The sequence below is a fragment of the Gobio gobio genome (assembly GCF_949357685.1).
Source record: "Gobio gobio genome assembly, chromosome: 24".
NCBI lineage: Eukaryota > Metazoa > Chordata > Actinopteri > Cypriniformes > Gobionidae > Gobio > Gobio gobio.
In genome coordinates, this window is record NC_137120.1 from 14,975,932 (window position 1) to 14,995,417 (window position 19,486).

The 19,486-nt window shown below is 37.5% G+C and overlaps 1 protein-coding gene across 1 annotated transcript in view; it reads right to left on the minus strand.

The window, feature by feature from the left end:
• Positions 1 to 19,486, minus strand: part of slit1b (slit homolog 1b) — a gene marked incomplete at its 5' end in the record, with an annotated part of 72,848 nt that overhangs the window by 49,583 nt on the left and 3,779 nt on the right. Inside the window, 3 exons of the mRNA XM_079807599.1 lie at positions 9,130 to 9,201; positions 10,373 to 10,444; positions 10,743 to 10,814. Coding sequence (XP_079663725.1) covers positions 9,130 to 9,201; positions 10,373 to 10,444; positions 10,743 to 10,814 — 216 coding nt within the window. The remainder of the gene's footprint in view (positions 1 to 9,129; positions 9,202 to 10,372; positions 10,445 to 10,742; positions 10,815 to 19,486) is intronic.

A 19,486-nucleotide genomic window follows, 5' to 3' on the forward strand; every position in this document is an offset into this window, starting at 1 on the left:
TTTCCATGTGTTCCCTTTCTAACTAAATGTTAATGTCTGATTGTAATCCTAACTTCAAGAAATTGCATTTATTGAAATATAATTAAAAAATAATTAAAATAATAAATCTAATGAAGAAATACCTTATAAAAATTTTATAAATATTGCATAATATCATAAAATCCCCTCAAAATTCTAAATAATAATCAAGAAATATTGAAATAAAATATATTACACTGATTTTCCGGAAAAACAGTACAATTTCAAGGCTTCAGTCACAATTGTCAGCAAGCTAGCTATCTAGATGATGTGGTGAATGTTTATATGGTTGTCAATGAATGGGACACTAAATCATTTTGGCTTTAATAAGATTTCCTCAAGAAATAGTCAAGAATAAACTTGGTGTCCTGTCCTCCATGATTCCTGTTCTTTCTGACAACAAAGCACTTGAATGCAACAAGCTCGTAATCACGACTTCAGAAGTGGGAAGTAGGACATTTCTGATGGAGCACGTGAGGGCAGCATAATTATAATACAAATAAGTGATTTATTAATTTATTTATTAACTAAAATAATTTTATTTTATTTAATTTTTCATTGCATGGAGAATCTACTAAAAAGTTAAATGAATGAAAATAGCACATTTTCATTAATTATTCCTTGATAGCAAATATCAGATCAATCTTGGCAAAAGTTTGAGCACAGTTTGAGACATTCATGAGATGTAATCTCTGTTTTTGTTATGACTACTTTGTTATGATATATTAACCATAAAAAATTAAGCCTGTGAGAGGCTTTTGCTGAGAAATAAACTTTGAAATGGTTGTGAAAAGCATATATATTTCATATCTAGTCATGCTCAGTGCTGTTCTGCAGACTGTTTGAGGAAATTGGCATTTAATAAAAGAACATCTGGATCCCTAAATGTCATTTCAACTGTTTTCTCTGCATGTGAAAGCCATCGGTGACCTTTTCCTAATGCATGTGATTTCGGCAGCAATCACAAACTGTTGTTAAGTTCCCCACAATTGGTTCAAGCTACAGTCAACGTTTGATGAAAGCTTTTCCTGGCCCTTCAGGGCGAACAAAGAGCTCTGCATATTAAAGCTCATTCTCTTTGTTTAAAGAGTTAAATGCAGTTAAAAGCTAAAAGCTAACAGCAGGCGCTGAGCATTAGCTGGATTATCCAGTAGAAGTCAGGCCACTTAACTAACACAACGAACCTCACACACAATAAGAAATCTGTTATAATAGAGTGTAAAATACAATGTGAAAGAACGAGAAACTGCATATAGAGCATTTATTTTAACTCTTTCCCCGCCAATGACGGAATTTTTCGGAATGTTGCCTTTATTTGAAACTCACCCACATTCACGTGTTGATAAAAAAGAATGCATGAAGCTAGAATAAAACAGGTTTTATTGTTTAAAAAGAGAGGCTGTGTTATTTCTTTTGATATATTGCATGTTCCGATATTCATACAACAAAATATTCTGGGGGCCATGAAACTTTTGTGTAAATGATCAAAACACTGGCAGGGAAAGAGTTAAACTTAAAGGAGATTCTAATCAACATTATAGAATATTTTAACTTGAATATCATACAAATAGCACTAACGAGTAATACCAGTTTGTATTGAGGCAAGACACCCCAGGTGAATTGAGTAAAAAAAGATATATATATAGTAGGGCTGTCAAAATAATGCGTTAATTTCGATTAATTCATCTGAGAAAAAATTACGCGTAAAAAAAAATAATGCAGATTAATCCATTCCGTATTGAACTTTGACCCTGAGCTGTTCACCACCATTCGACGGTAAAATGAAGGAGGGAGACGAGAACGCACTGCCTGGATCATTGATTGGAACATTTACTTATAAAACGGCCTGATGGAAGTGTTGATAAAAATAAAGTCGTCTGTAACAAAGAATTTGCATATCACCGGAGTTCGTCAACTCTAAAGTACCACATCAATGCAAAGCATCCAGGAGTTAACGTTAATCCGGAGGTACGATCTAGCACGTCCCGTGATACCAACTCCAGCGGTCAACGTCATCTTCAAATCACATTGGAGCAAAAACTGAAACGCAAATCTGTATGTGACCGACTGAGCAATTCCCTTCCTAAATGGATCGCAATGTCCTGCAGACCAGTTTCCTTGTATGTACAGTGAAAAAAATCTTCTTCCTGAAGCACTTTTGAATTTATTTCCTCAGCATAAAGGTCATATTGTTTATTGTTATGGCCAATATTTGAACAGTGAAAATAATAATAAAAGAGTTTTTGAACTTTAATGTCACTAATTTTTCAACTTAATATCGAAATAAATCTAATTATTAAACTAAATTAACCATATAAACTAAATTACTGATCTAAAGCCCACACTGTCACTGTATGATAAAATGAACTGATGACATTTTTTCTCCAGAATGGCTAGACGGCTGAATAAAATTATGCTGCATTATTTTCCTGTTTAACACTGTAAAGCTGCTTTGAAACAATCTGCATTGTTAAAAGCGCTATATAAATAAAGTTGACTTGACTTGACTAATTCTGATTATTCATTGATTCATTTGAATTGATATATTTAAAATACTTTCGCAGCAAAAATTATGTATATGATTAATTTTGATTAATTTATCACAGAGTATGTAATTAATTAGATAAAAAAATGTAATCAATTGACAGCCCTAATATATAGATACCACCATACTTCCCAGGTTGATTGATTATATTACGAATTGCAAAGATTTTTTTATTAAATTATTCTGAAATGTTATATTTAATTATATGCAAATTAAGCATTATACAATTAAATATGCACTAATTTGTAGTGATGCACCGATCATGATTTTACATGGCCGATTCCGATACCGATTTTTTTTCAAGAAAACTGGCCGATTCCGATACCGATTTCCGATTTTTTTTTTTTTTTTTTTAACACAATAAAAGAATGAAAGAATACATGAACAAGATGTTTATTTGGTATTTAACAGGCTAAATTGGCTTATGGCTAATGAAAACAAGTCCGCAATCTGAAATTAACAAGAAATTTAATTGGAAATTAAAGGCTGAAAGGTGAAATTAAAGGCAACAACTGCATATTCTGCAATCCAAACAAAGATGTTACTTAAATCAGCATTTGTTTTTAAATTCAGTGTAAAGAAAAAAAGTCTTTACCAGTGAAATTAAATAAAACCAAAGTATATAATTGTTCCAAAATGTTAAATCAAATAATGTTTAGTGCAACGAAAAAAAACTAAGATGCTACAGCAGGTGCTTTTTAAATCAAATTAAGTCAATGTAGGTAAAATAAAAGGTAACACTTTAGAATAATGGTCATTAGTTAACATTAGTTAATGTATTAACTAACATGAACTAACCATGAGCAGTACATTTGTTACTGTATTTGTTCATCTTTGTTAACGTTAGTTAATATAAATACAGCTGTTCATGGTTTGTTCATGTTAGTTCACAGTGCATTAACTAATGTTAACGAGATTTTAATAATGCATTAGTAAATGTTGAAATTAACATTAACAAAATTAATAAAACGCTCTATAAGTGCAGTTCATTATTAGTTAATGTTAACTAATTTAGTTAACCAATATTAACTAATGACCATTATTCTAAAGTGTTACCAAATAAAAATGATCATCCTATAGCAGGGTTTTTCCTGGGTCAAAAATGGTCTTCGGTGGTGGCTGACAGACATTGTCATCCACACACACAGTAAAGAACTCTACCTACGTGATCTGTGAGCGCAACACTGACAATACATGTAAAATAAATGCAAAGAAACTTTTGTAATTTTTGCTTATCTTATTTTGACATCTGATATTATGTATGATCTCTACCTTGATGTTTGTTTCTTTTGATCCTCATTTTTTACACTATTTAATGATAATTGTTTTGGTATAATCATATCAATATTAAAAAGCAGCATAAAAAATTAATAAATAGCCTAATTTTCTACCATATACAATTTAGTAAAATTATCAGCTAGCTAACAACTTTGTTCTGGTCTCACCTAACTCCAGTCTACACTAAATTATATTTCACTACACATTGTCAACATAAATAAGCTGAATGACTGTGGATGATTAAACTAATTCTTACTATTCACTCTTGCTGAATTGGGTAAGCACACTTGTGTTCTCATTTCAGAGGAGTTCTGAGTAAATTAATAAACTGGTTCGTTAGTTCAAGTGTTGGACGGATCAGTTGTTCTAACCAGTCGTTAAAATTATTTGGTTCAAAGGAGTCATTGTTTCGCGAATCGGACATTAGCAGACGCGTTGTGTGAGCAGATGAAGGTGAGCTGAACAAACGCTCACTATCTGCACTTATCGGAGAGGTAGGCTCGCGCAGGAAAGCGGCTCTTCCTCAGTTCTCCAGGTTCCGTTTGTAACACACAAGTGACATGTTCGCGAATGATTGCAATATAGGCGTATGTGCACGCGGGCGCACTTCCGGATAAATCGGCAGAAAAATACAAAGAAAACCGGCCGGTTGCCGATCGCGCGCTAGAAGCAAAAACCGGCCGGTTCCGGTTTTTGGCCGGTCAACCGGTGCATCCCTACTAATTTGCATTCATTTTTAGAACAAAAATCTAAACATTGGATAAAGCCAGGTGCGAAATTCAAAATTGTTTAATTTTTTTTTTGACATAATAGAGTCAAAAGTTTTTACAGAGGGGATTTTGGAAATCTCTTTTTATCACTCCACACATCAGAAAAAATACTGTCAATAGCCAGAAACAATAAATTAATTATAACCAATTTTTAGGCATAACATGTTGTATAAAATCAGGCACATTATATTTGAACAAACCTCTTGGTAAACACCTTCAGAATATAGATAGGAATAAAACTGTAATTGATACTGAAAGTAGGAGCAGGAGAAAAAGGTAATTTTGAGAAAACATATTCTGTAATGGAAATATACAGATGCAAATAGATAAAGTGCTATAAAAGATACACTTAAAACTGTATTTTGGATATTTTCTTTCCACTAGTCTGAAAAAAAAAACACTTTATGAAAAGCTAAAAAGACAAAAAATTTACAGATGCAATGAAAAAACAGTGTTTGCCTGTAGTGTCTCCCCTCAATCCTGGATGTATACTGTATATATGACTCAAAATTATTTCCTGTTATTTAATGCATTACACTTCATTGCACTGGTAATTACATTTTCTTTACATCAGTTGTATATGTGTTCTAGGGTTAATTAAACTCATTTGTCATTGTCACTCATGTAAGCAATATTTTCTGCTCCAGAGTGCAACCAGATTTCCCCAGTAATCTCATGTCAAAACACCAAAGTAAGAGATATCGTTATGAACTCATACATTTCTCATGGGATTCAGGGTTTAAGCTACTCTGCGTTCTTACTGTACGTCTCAATTGCAACCTCTGAGCATTCAAACCTTCCCCTGAGTTAGATAATTGATCAGCTGATAATTGATCGTCATTTTTATAGTCTCAAGGAACTCATTTGACTTCAAAAAAATATGAGTAATATACAACATATACATAATTCACCCACTATATTGCTATTTAAATTTTTAATATCAACAAAAAATATACCAGGATAACCTGGCTTCTCTTGAGACTCCCCTGCTAGCTAATGATATATTAAAGCCCACCCACAGCAGTCATAGATAATGATAGGCTAAAGCCCTCCCACAGCAGTCATAGTTAATGATATGCTAAAGCCCGCCCACAGCAGTCATAGTTAATGATATGATTAAGCTCTGCCCACAGCAATCATAGTTAATGATATGCTAAAGCCCGCCCACAGCAGTCATAGTTAATGATATGCTAAAGCCCGCCCACAGCAGTCATAGTTAATGATATGATTAAGCTCTGCCCACAGCAATCATAGTTAATGATATGCTAAAGCCCGCCCACAGCAGTCATAGTTAATGATATGCTAAAGCCCACCCACAGCAGTCATAGTTAATGATATGATTAAGCCCCGCCCACAGCAATCATAGTTAATTATATGGTAAAGCCCACCGGCAGCAGTCATAGTTAATGATATGATAAAGCCCGCCCACAGAAGTCATAGTTAATGATATGCTAAAACCCGCCCACAGCAGTCATTGTTAATGATATGCTAAAGCCCGCCCACAGCAATCATAGTTAATTATATGGTAAAGCCCACCGGCACCAGTCATAGTTAATGATATGATAAAGCCCGCCCACAGCAGTCATAGTTAATGATATGCTAAAACCCGCCCACAGCAGTCATTGTTAATGATATGCTAAAGCCCGCCCACAGCAGTCATAGTTAAGGATATGCTACAGCCCCGCCCACAGCGGTCATAGTTAATGATATGCTAAAGCCCGCCCACAGCAGTCATAGTTAAGGATATGCTACAGCCCCGCCCACAGCGGTCATAGTTAATAGGCTTGTTCAACTTGATGCAGCGATGCGCAGACCGATCGGTGGCTGACTTGAAGCAGTGCATGCCGGTTAGAAATTTTGTCCGACTTGAGGCAGCGCCGACGCCACGTGACAGTGATGTATGGCATCAAAGTACCACTAGAGCGATTCGAGAGCAGTCGGCTAATACAGCCGGTGCAGTTTCTCTAGAACAGCTGCACGGACTCTGATGCGACACAGCTGTTCCACGATTGGCCTGATTCACCGCATGACAGCGATCGCATGTTTTTCGTGTTTATTCTAAAACCTTCAGTTACACAAATACTCACAAATCAGTTTTTTATAATGGTAAAACCTCTTTTCTTGTAGTCACGATGTTATATTGTCATGTTTATCAAAATAAAATGTAGACCCCACTTCATTGATAGTGTAGGTTTATATGTTGAACTTTATTCTGAAAACTTTATATGTTGAAAAAATGCTTACTAATCTTTTCTGTGTAAAGTTATATCCAACTTTACAAGTTTATTATTTTTTGCACCATAGTGCCTAAAATTCTAAAACGACCATAAAAATAACTAGAAAAATTCAACACAATCTACAAGGTTTAACATAAGAGTTAATGCTTTATAATTTTCACATTTCTGCTTCAAAAATCTACACTCTTTATTTCCATTGTAAGTTCCTCACTGCAACCACGATATTTGCTTTGTTTATAGTAAACAATGAACGAGTCAAATTTTTTTTCATGGCAATCAAATGTTTTTTTGTGCTTAACTTGAATTGAAACCTGAGTATACACTGAACTCGAACGCAAGAAGGAAACAAAATTATCTTGATAATGCAACGCAGCTTTCCATTATTTACATGTCACATGGCCAATTCTCTTCCACATTAGTGTGATTTAAACACAATCTAACTGCAATCATATCCATCCTTAAAAAAATGAAGGAAAAGCAGCAAAAAGCTCTGGGAAGAATAAGCTCCGATGCTCTCAGTGTGGGCGCAGGGTTTCCTGGTAACCGGCTTTAATCAAAAATGTTTGCCAAGGATGTTCAGTTTGCAGTTCAAACCTGGATAACATCCAGAGGTGAAGGCAAACAGCATAGAGAGTAAGACTGCTCAACCTTGGCAAATATTACACTCCAGATCTGTTATTGGAAAGCCCTTGAGAGAGGGTCAGAAGAAGAGGACAATAGAGGCCTGAGAGGGAGATCTGAGAGACTACGACTAGCCACTCTGGTCTTCTTTTGTTAGTCGTCGTCTTTCTTACATTTGTCTTCTTGTGCTTGACGCACTGTTTACTGAGGGATATTAAATGTTAGCAAAGGCAAAACTCATTCATCACAGCTCAAAGACAGTAAATAGAGAGAAAATGTCTTATCATGAGAATGAATTTGTACCCATCTTTTAAATTGTTACATATTTTGTAAAGAACAGAGGCTATATATTGTGAATTTTTTCTGTTCGCTTATGTTTCGTAATCCCGTAGCATTTTACGTAAGATTCGACATTCGAGGGCACTTTAGGAACAGCAACCTGAACCCTGCTTCACATTACAACCTCGGGTGTGCATTAATTTTCAATAATTAAATGGGCCGTCATAAATAATTCCTCGCGCCACCACTTGCGCGACGACTAGGCAGATGTCTAACTTAAGCGCATCTGGTGTGACCGGCCCGTGAACTGCAGGAAGTGCTTGAGTACTTATGTTTCTACACCAAACGTTTTTCAAATGCAGTCTTGATAGGCGGCTCACTAGGGTTTGGAGCGCAGCTATTCACGCCACGGTATCCTGTCAAATTATGACAAGGTAGAAGAGACAGGAATGACATGAGCGCTGAAGAATAATTAGTCTTTTCTTTCATCGTAACACAAACATTCTTAGATAAGCTCACACCCGCTTAGCGAGAATTACATTTTTTGCTACCCAGAGTGACAGGGCTGAGGTAAAATCTACATACTAATTTGAAACCGATCATAATTAGCAATCACCCCTGTTATTTCCTCTCCTAATTAACTGTGTTAATTAATTGTGTGTGACGAACGGTGCCAATTAGTAATGAATCTTTGAGTATTAGGAGACTATTACTTGTTTTAATGAACTAGATCTTGCTTTGTTTTGAGTGCACTCCACAAAATGTCCCAACATGGAGCAAAAAAATGCAAAAAAATAGATATCTATCTTGACCCATATTATCATAAACCAATATTCCTGAGGTTTAGAGTCTCCGAAGGAAAAAGATGTTGTGAATTTAATTTACAATAGTAGACATCTTTCCCTAAAGGCATGTGTGGGTGGATGGGGGTGTTCGCAGGCAGATTGACTGAACGCACCATGTCCATATGGCAACTCACTAATGAGGCAACGTGTGAAATGGCATGAACAAACAACCAAATAACAAGCAAACACAGCTGTCTCTAACTATTTGTTCACACCCATTATGCCTCTTTCCGTACTCCCACACATTCCTACATGTTTCCCTTTTTGACCCACTGCCCCTGACTTTACAGACAGTATCTGTATTCAACTACAAAAACTCTTCACCCAACCACAGCTAACTAACCCAAGATCTTCCTGAGAGGTGAAGTCACTATAAAAAGTTTTTTTTTTTTTAAATATCAAAGGTGTTTTGGCACAAAGTCATTGGTAGAAACTAGCCGAATTAGTTAATTTTATTCTCATGGTTTTATCTGAAAACGGGTGGCTCCATCTTAAGCTATTCCTGATGGATTCCCGATAAGGAAATAGTCACTCACAGTCTAGAGAGAGTGGGATTTTTCAGGAACAGGAGCTCTGGGAGTTGCTGGAGACGGTTTCGGTTGAGACGCCTGAGGGAAGCACAAAGACAGACGGATCACAATTCAGGAAACCCAGCTTGAAGATTACTTACTAGCTCCCAATATGATGTAGCTGTCAAGGAAAAGCTTCTAATTTCGTGCCAGTTTCTAATTAGTTACACAAAATGTAGTGTTGACTGTATTTGTCAACCCTGTTACATGAGTTATTGTAAAGTTATGCCACACATTTTTATTTATGGTAGACTACAAGCACACATTATCCCAAACTAGCATAGTTTAGATATTTTCAACCCTGTTACCCATTCATGGATGGATGGATGGATGGATGGATGGATGGATGGATGGATGGATGGATGGATGGATGGATGGATGGATGGATGGATGGATGGATGGATGGATGGATGGATGGATGGATGGATGGATGGATGGATGGATGGATGGATGGATGGATGGATGGATGGATGGATGGATGGATGGATGGATGGATGGATGGATGGATGGATGGATGGATGGATGGATGGATGGATGGGAAAATTAATAGATATTTTGTTACCCATTTATATATTTATATTTATATATTTATATTTATTTATATGGTGGTGGATGAGAAGATTCCCCCCTTCTATGTAAAGCACTTTGAGTGCCTTGAAAAGTGCTATATAAAATGTAACAAATTATTATAATTAATTAATATAATTAATTATAATTACAGATAGATAGATAGATAGATAGATAGATAGATAGATAGATAGATAGATAGATAGATAGATAGATAGATAGATAGATAGATAGATAGATAGATAGATAGATAGATAGATAGATAGATAGATAGATAGATAGATAGATAGATAGATAGATAGATAGATAGATAGATAGATAGATAGATAGATAGATAGATAGATAGATAGATAGATAGATAGATAGATAGATAGATAGATAGATAGATAGATAGATAGATAGATAGATAGATAGATAGATAGATAGATAGATAGATAGATAGATAGATAGATAGATAGATAGATAGATAGATAGATAGATAGATAGATAGATAGACTTCATAATTCATAAATGCGAGATGTAAACTCACAATTGTGAGATAAAAAGTCACAATTATGTTTGAAAATGTTTTATTCTGTGGCGGAAATAAGCTTCCATAGAATTCTGTATTATAGAAAGAATAAAAATATGTGTTTAAACTCACAGTCTGTCTAATTCCTTCAGCTCACTGAAGGCTCCTCTATCAATAGAGACGATCTGGTTGTCCATGAGGTGCCTGTATAGATTGATAAAGTAATGCATAGTGAAAGTTAAAAGGATGAATAATATTCAGTACAGTGGAGGATGGGGAGTGTAAAGAAAGGCCACAGATTCCATCCACTAACAGCATACAAACTGTAATAAAAACACAATAAAACTGTGTGATTGCTAATTGTTGTTTACATGTTGAAATGTGCTCTTGTCTGCTTCCTCTTCCTCTTTGTGGCATTTATACATTTATACATTTAAACATTTGAACTGCTATAAATTACAAAACACAACAGAAATAAGATTGATGTCAAACTAAAGCTCACAGAATTCTGAGGTGCTTCAGGCCAGTGAAGTCATCCTTGCCGATGTGTGTGAGGTTGTTTGTGTTCAAGTCCCTTTAAAAGCAAAAAGAAAGAGAAATTGTTAATCACAAATGGAATATTGATTGTAACTTGTCCATTCTCTGCTTGACCACTCTTGTTTCAAATAACTATGTCAATGAGTTAATGAATCAACTGCAATTAAACAGGTCAGAAATGTCTTTACAATGTGCTGAAAAGTCGTACAACATTCATAGGAATGGAAACTTTGTGCACCCTTCATATACAGTATATTATAGGCGTTTATATCCACGTTTATGTTCTCTGAATGTTTAAAATGTCCAGATTTTATGGATTTTTTTCTTGATTATATAAGCCTTATATAAGTTATACAAGCATTTCTAAACTGTTAGTTGTATAATGGTCTTGAACTTTTTGACTCTTTTCAAACAGATTCTAGCATTATATGCTTAGGCCCCCGCCAATAACTGCTGACGGACTCCGCCCTATTAGTATAGACCACGCCCATGACTGTTGACGGACTCCGCCCTATTAGCATAGACCCCACCCACGACTGCTGCTGGACTCAGCCCTATTAGCATAGACCCCACCCACGACTGCTGCTGGACCTAGCCCTATTAGAATAGAGCCCACCCACGACTGCTGCAGGACTCCGAAGATACCTACATTAACAAAATACAGTTACGTGACAAAAGAACGAACGACTAGAACCAGAGACTCGAGAGATGAACCAATCCATTCTGTATCCGGTACCGACTGCATAGCCCAGCTTATGTGGCTGTCACGTGATGAGCGAATGACTCGAACACGAAGACTCGAGACGTGAACTAATCAATTCTCGTGATGATCACGTGATGAACGAACGTCTCAGATCGGGAGATGAGGTAAACGGTCTGCATAGCCTGAATGAAGACCCAGATAAGCAATGAATTAATTGTTTTTGTTTCTCATTATTTGGCCTTGTCTAGTGCTGGGCGGTATAACCAAAAATTTATATCACGGTATTTTTCTAAATTATACCGGTTTCGCGGTATATGACGGTTTTTTTCCCCTATGCATGACAGGGTATTTTCTACTCATTGAGAGAGGAAATACTGCAGTAGATTGACTAGAATGCCCTATTTTACTGTCATGACGAGTGAATATTGTAGAAAAATTCCACACTAAAGGAATTGCTGTGGGGAGACAACAACCAATACAACACAGACCTTCAACACGCTCATTACATCACGCATGTTTGAATTATCCCCTGTTATCGTGGCTGAATCCGAAATTGCCCCTAAACCCTCAATCACTATTCCCTACGTTAATCCACCAACATAGTTCACTTGAAGGAGTGAATGAAAACGAGTGAGTGAAGTCAGAAAGCCGTTGAGTGTACATCGGCTGTACACTCATTATTGCGGTGCAATGTGGGATTGAATGAGTGCACTCAACGTCCACAATGGTTTCGGACACCACTACAAATGGCTGTCCCCTCAAATAATGCCCTTTTTGAGGGTATAGGGGGTGATTTCGTATTCAGCCATAGGCTGTAATGCGATCTCAGCTGTGTCCTCACTACAGTGCAACAGTGAAACAGAACCCCTCTCAAACAATGTCGCGCTGCGCCGCATTCCGAACATTGTTTAAGCGACTTAATCAATGAATAATAATTAATAATGAAAAGACTCAATCTTAGGAGGGGCGTACACCGTGTAACGTCACACGATCAGACGGCTCAAACACTGGATGCAGGGGCGTAAATTTCATCTAACAGTTGGGGGGGACGATAAACATGAAATTTCTCAAGAGCAATTTTTGAAGGGGATACAAATAATACAGCCAAAATCATACTTGTAAGGATATGTGTACCACAAAAAAATATATAATAATATAAAAAAAAAAAAAAAAAAAAACATTTTGTGCTTATTTGGCGTTTTGGTGCACTGAAAAATGATCTAATGTCCGTTTTTCTTTTCTCTGTCATTTTATCTGACCAACAACACAAAGCGATAGTTGTTTAAATATGAGTAAGGTTCCCCACGCAGTCATATTATAATTATTAAATGATCTCGTATCCTACACATAGTATTTTATACTATGATATTCAGATCTTTAGATATTCAACTGCAGCAAGCCCAACACAGATCTGGCGGAGCGGCCGTCCACATATAAGTTACTTTAGATTTAGAATTAGCGCCAATTCGAGGGCGGGTTCGGGTTGCTTGAATTATGGGTTCATTAGCCTATTATTCTTAATGAAAAACACAGCAAGAAAACAGTACAATGACACACTCCCTTAAATAGGCACTTTTACATTTCGCTTTGAAACCAAATGTTCCGCGATCATCTTGTCTGTCAGCTGTTTGCTCTGGTGATGAATGAAATCTGACTCTCGTTCTGCTCGTGCTGTATTGAGCAGACACATTCAGTTTTTAATTGTTGTGTCTGTTCTCTAACTAAACAAAATTATTTTATTACTATAAAAATGAAAACGACGGTGGCCCGGGGCGGTGCCGCGGTGGGCAAGTGATGTTAACAGTGTTTTGCCTAATCTGTATTAAAGAGAAAAGAGTCCGAAAGAGTTCATCTGATGTTTAAAGTGAATAAAATATTATTGACAGCTTACTGAAGTTTCATAACTGCTGTCTGAAGGGCTTGTCTCCCCAAACTTGTGTTGTAGTTTTTTTTACGTTCTATGGGTAACGTTAAGTTAGTTGAGGTGCGCGGTGGATCAAACCACTGTGGGGCAAGGGGGGAGGGGGGAACTCAACATTTTTCTAAACTTAAACGCATTTTTTTGTCCTGTTTGCTTTTGTATTGTTTTACTACTTACACATGTATTTTAAGTATATATCATTATATTATTTACAATACTCCGCATGGTTTTTAGGGGGGGACAGCCCTCAGATTGGGGGGGTCCTGTCCCCCCCGTCCCCCCCGTGATTTACGCCCCTGACTGGATGTATTTTTATCATTATAGGATGGTTGTGTACAGGCACTGCCAACACACATTTCCGTATAATCAACTTGTAAAAGTGCATGTACCATTCTATGACCCCTTTAAGAAATAGAAATAACATCTATAAAAGGCTATAAATGTATGCATGCAAGGTAAGGTTACGTTCATTGTTAAGAGGTGAACAGTGACAGGCGGCCCCTTTTGTAGTGGAAATATACATTTGCACACACAAGTACACTGGTGTCACCAAGGACACGGCCTGTAATGGCACTATTGTGGAAAAGAGCCCAGGTGTGACCAATCAGGGCAGTGGATAAGGTGACTCCTTTAATCCTTTAATTAGTCCAGCATCTGCGGCCAACACTGGGACCATTAACGTGGAAAATTGGACACAAAAGCAGCTTGATCTCTTTATCTGCTACACCCCTGCACCTTCTTTGAGAGCTTGAAAAAGAAGCTAATAGCTTTTCACAGATGTATACATAACCAGTAGATGTTAATTTGCACCAACGCAGCCGCGTGGTAATAAAGAGTCTAAGCGTAATTCATGCATCTACATGGGTTCATTATGAAGCCTTACTAATCTTGAGAAAATATATTAGGAAAATAATCATTAATTAGACAAGAACAGTTTTCTTTGAAAAATGTAATTAACAAATAACCTTAGAGGTGGTTTATTTTTTACTTTTTTTCTCAGGGAGACAAATATTAAATATTACTGTAAAGCATTTTAGAACAATTAAGATTTTTAGAAGTTTAAAGGCTGAGCAGATTTAATAATTTTTCTGTCTACCGGGGCTAATGACTACCATTGGGTCTTCAAAGTCAAATTTTTTGGTGTGTTACAGAACAGTTCTGAATATTAATAACTAGGGGTGTAACGGTAAAAAAAATTGATGGTTCGGTACGTACCTCGGTTTTGAAGTCACGGCTCGATACGGGTTCGGTACAGCACGGGAGAGAAAACTAAATATAAAATTGCTTTTTTTTTTATTAAACAATGGTTTACTGAACAAATTGTGTCTGTCCTTAAATGAATTCAATTATAACAAAGTTTTTTAAAGATAAAAAAAATCTCTGCTAATGCTGTCAAGTGTAAACTATATTGGGCCCTTCCTTGCACATAACAACAGAGCCCACATTACCTTAAATTAAGTAGTTATATATTTTTTAGATATAATAATCAACACTCAAATGACATTGTATGCAAACAAATAAACTTCGCATTAGGCAGTTTTTGCATTAACTTCTAAATCTAATTATAAAACAGTTTTTACTCCAATTCGTTGTTGAAATATAATCATACACAGTGGCTGTCATTTTCATGACAGATTTATTTAAACATACATTTAATAATCAAGACACCACTAACAGGTTAAGTAGAATAGAATGTAATGTTTTATAATGGTTATCCTCATAGCGTCAGCTGTTGATTCATGTATATTCTTTGACTAGGAAGTGATGATCGCGTCCACTCGTTAAAACGGCATTCATCGTTTGAATTTTGTGATAAAATGGACAGAATACTTAAAATGTTTGTGTGGGAACTCGGATTTAAGTGTGTTCTGTGCTTAAAACAAGATTGCACACGTGCACCGTACCGGAAGCCCTGGTAGGAATACGTGTACCGTTACACCCCTATTAAAAACCTTTTAGTAACTTTAATGGTCATTTGTTGCAAACCTAAATAAAAAATTCTAAATGGCAGAAAATCTAGTCAGACTGAATCCTGGTGGAGAACGCAGGCAATACTTTGAACTTTAAAAAAAAAATGGAAATGCAAGATTTCTTAAAATTGTGACACCCAGGAAATTTCATCCTTTCTACATCATGGCAAGAAGAAAAATACATAAACATATTGCAACCTGGTCTCACAGAATTCCGTGAAATGAACACGGGCCCCTTAACTCAAAATCCGTGGCAGTTTCACGGAATCGCCGAAAATTACGTGATGGGTCCACGGAAGTGAATTCTATGCAAGTCAATGACAGTAAAAAGTAGACATGATTTTATGAATATTTATAGGCTACTTTTATATTTTGGAGCAACTAACTCCACTCCTACCCTAAACCTACCAACTCTCAACAATATAAAACACATTGTAGGCAAATACAAGTACAGTCACAGGTATTTATTGCAAAAACTGACCCAAAACAGCATAAAAGTATTAAAGGTGAACTATGTAAGATTTTTGCAGTAAACTATCCAAAAACCACTGGGCCAGTGTTATATATTTTGTTCAGTTGAGTACTTAGAATATCCCAAATGTTTCCAACTATTTGTAAATCGTGAGAAACTGCAATTTTAACCAAGGAACCGGGACGTGTGAACTATGCGTTTGAGGGAGTCGCCTGTCGATTGCGTCATATCTGCGTTCCCCTAGGTTTCCGTTTTTAGCAGAAACGCTGTACTCTCACTGCAGTGTAAACAAGTGTCAGCAGCTGCCGAGCGAACGTCATAACTTCATTTTCAACACACTCAGATATATCTAATACGATAAACAGAGTTGCATTACCTCTTACTCGTGACTGGAAAAGAGGAAGTGGCGCCGGCGACTGTGTCATAATAAAAGTCCCGCCAGCGACTATGCCATAATAACAGTCCCGCTCTTCAATCGCTCCTGCGGCCTTGCTTGGCTCCACAACACTCGGCCCTGCTCTGCTTCATACTACAGTTGTGTTAATAATTGCATCCATGAACAGAAAACATCCCCCACACCATTACACCACCACCACCAGCCTGCACAGTGGTAACAAGGCATGATAGATCCATGTTCTCATTCTGTTTATGCCAAATTCTGACTCTACCATCTGAATGTCTCAACAGAAATCGAGACTCATCAGACCAGGCAACATTTTTCCAGTCTTCAACTGTCCAATTTTTGTCCAATTTTGGTGAGCTCGTGCAAATTGTAGCCTCTTTTTCTTATTTGTAGTGGAGATGAGTGGTCCCCGGTGGGGTCTTCTGCTGTTGTAGCCCATCCGCCTCAAGGTTGTGCGTGTTGTGGCTTCACAAATGCTTTGCTGCATACCTCGGTTGTAACGAGTGGTTATTTCAGTCAAAGTTGCTCTTCTATCAGCTTGAATCAGTCGGCCCATTCTCCTCTGACCTCTAGCATCAACAAGGCATTTTCGCCCACAGGACTGCCGCATACTGGATGTTTTTCCCTTTTCACACCATTCTTTGTAAACCCTAGAAATGGTTGTGCGTACATTGGTCCCAAACTAGCAAAGATCCATTAAGTGACAGATTTATTTAGGTTACTTTACAACCCTGTTACCCATTCTGGCATACGCACAAACACAGTGGCGCTGTAAAAGAGGGAAGGTTGGAACGATTCTAAGGGCTCTGGTCAGACGGGGACACAGAGATTTCAGCGTTCTCCAAACCCAAGTCAATAACCTGTCCAGGGGCCCAGAATCCCTAGCGGTGCCCCTACATCAGCACTTAAACACCTTCAGAGTTAGGCCCCTAATGACCAGCCATACTTCAGATTCAACATCTTTTTTTATTGAATTTATTGGACTAAGATCTGCTAAGTGACAGCTTAATGTAGGTTACAACCCTTCAACCCAGTTACCCATTCTGGCATATGTAGCTACGCACCTTCAGAGTTCGGCCCCCAACAATCAGCCATAATTCAGATTCAAACTCTTATGAACAGCCGAGTTAACATATATAATTCATTGGATTTTATTTCTCTAGAAATCAACATTGGTCCCAAACTAGCAAAGATCCATTAAGTGACAGATTCATTTAGGTTACATTTTCAACCCTGTTACCCATTCTGGCATATGTAACTACGCACTGTCAGAGTTTGGCCCATAACAATCACTTCTGATTCGATCTCTTATGAAGAGCTAGGCTTACACTGACCTCTTTTTCATAACATTTGAGATATGAGATCTCATTACCTAGATATTTAATATGATGATCTAATCAGTCAGTTTACATTTACTTCCAATTCATTTAATTTGTCAGGCAAAAGCAGCTTGTGCACGGATATCCTGTCCGTTCCAACTCTATTATTGGCCAGTGATATCATGTTGAGTCGTTTGAGCGCTGCTACCCTCAGCAGGCTTGTGCCCTCCTTCACGACCCCCCTCCTCCCCCCAGCCAACTCAAATAACGGCGCCTCCGCAGCTCCATTCTTTACCACTGCAGGGGCAAGGCTCAAGGGACGATGGGGGATATTATTTGGCTAGTGCAGTCTCCTTGATAAATGACTCTCTTTGCTACACATCGCCTAGGGAATGTCCTCCTCACTATAGAGCTGCTGGCTGTTATCAATATTGCTTTCACTGCTAATTGTTCAACAGGGTTGAACACATTGAACCTTATCTAAATGCCTTTTCATTGTTCATTGCGGCACGTTCACAGTCCTGAAACATCATTACAGTTGCTAGTCTTAAGGTGCAGTTATATTTACTGCTGTTCAGCGAATTTTCACGGGTGAAATCCAGTCAAATCCAGTGATCTGGAATTTCGCATGAGGGTGAAAGATTCCCCCCTGTGGATTTCGCAGCGGGTTCAAGTTGGTCACGTGGATTCGCCCCGATGACCAACAGAAATCTGCTTTGATGAAATTTAGCAAATGTGACCACACCTTTATGCTTAGAAGTAGATTCAGATCTTTTTAATGAATCAGAGTCTAAATCACAAATCCAGCCTGAATGATTCTTTCGTGGAGGGGATTTGGTTCTTGGGTTAACCTTAGTGACCAAATGTCTAAATGTAGCACTCAACTAATGGTTCACCCAAAAATGACCATTCTGTCATAATGAATTTTGTCATTCAATACCTGTATAATTTTCTTTTTTTTCTGCAGAATGTTTAAAGGATTCCTGAACTGGCTCTCTAATTTTTTTTATACTGTTGTCTGAGGTCAAGTTATGATGTTTGCATGTTTTTTTAATTCAAAAACATAAATAAAAGGCTATTTTCTACCCTGGTTTTGAGCCTAGTTCCTGAAACGCTTGGTTTTTATGGACTTGCCGCATTGAAGACTTGGGAGTAAACGCCCACTGCTATGATTGGATAACAGTTTTGCATATTGTAATGAGATTCGGCTCCCCCGTCAGTACCATAGACTGTACAAAAATATGGATGTAGTGTCCTTCAGTGACGTCACCCATAGGATTCTGAAGAGCCGTTTTGAAGCGTAAAGTAGGGTCGAGCTGGCCGTTGCCATCTTGGCAGGGCGTCATTGCGCGTCACTCCCGGATAATAGAAAATTGGCAAAGAGGCGAGACGTGGGTGGAGCTGAGGTGGCGCGATGACTAACAGACATAGCTAGCCACCTGTCACTCAAAGTGGCCACGCCCTTAATTATGCAGAACTTTAAGCCTTTATATAATGTAAACGAATGAGTTGTAAAAAAATTCACCCCTTCACAGTTGTCATGAAGGGCAAAATTGGCCGTATAGACCAAAACCAAAATTTGTTCCAGGTTGTAAACATGTTTTTTTTCTTCTGTAAAGTTGGGCATTTTAACCTCAGCTCAGTGAGATTCTGCTCCCTTCTGGAGCCTGTCCCTAGTGGCCAGTCGATGAATTGCAGTTTAAGTCACTTCCGTTTTAGCTTCAAGAGAAACGTCAGTACACGTGAAGGATTGTTTTAAAAATGTGCGGAAAAACGGCAACAGGAATGATCCACCCACAGGGCTCGCAATATGCATTTATCAAACAAACACAATGATTTATCTCTCATCCACCCGCAATTAAATGGAATGCTATTTTTTATTACTTGGCCCGCCCGATAACCGAAAAACTTCACTGCAGAC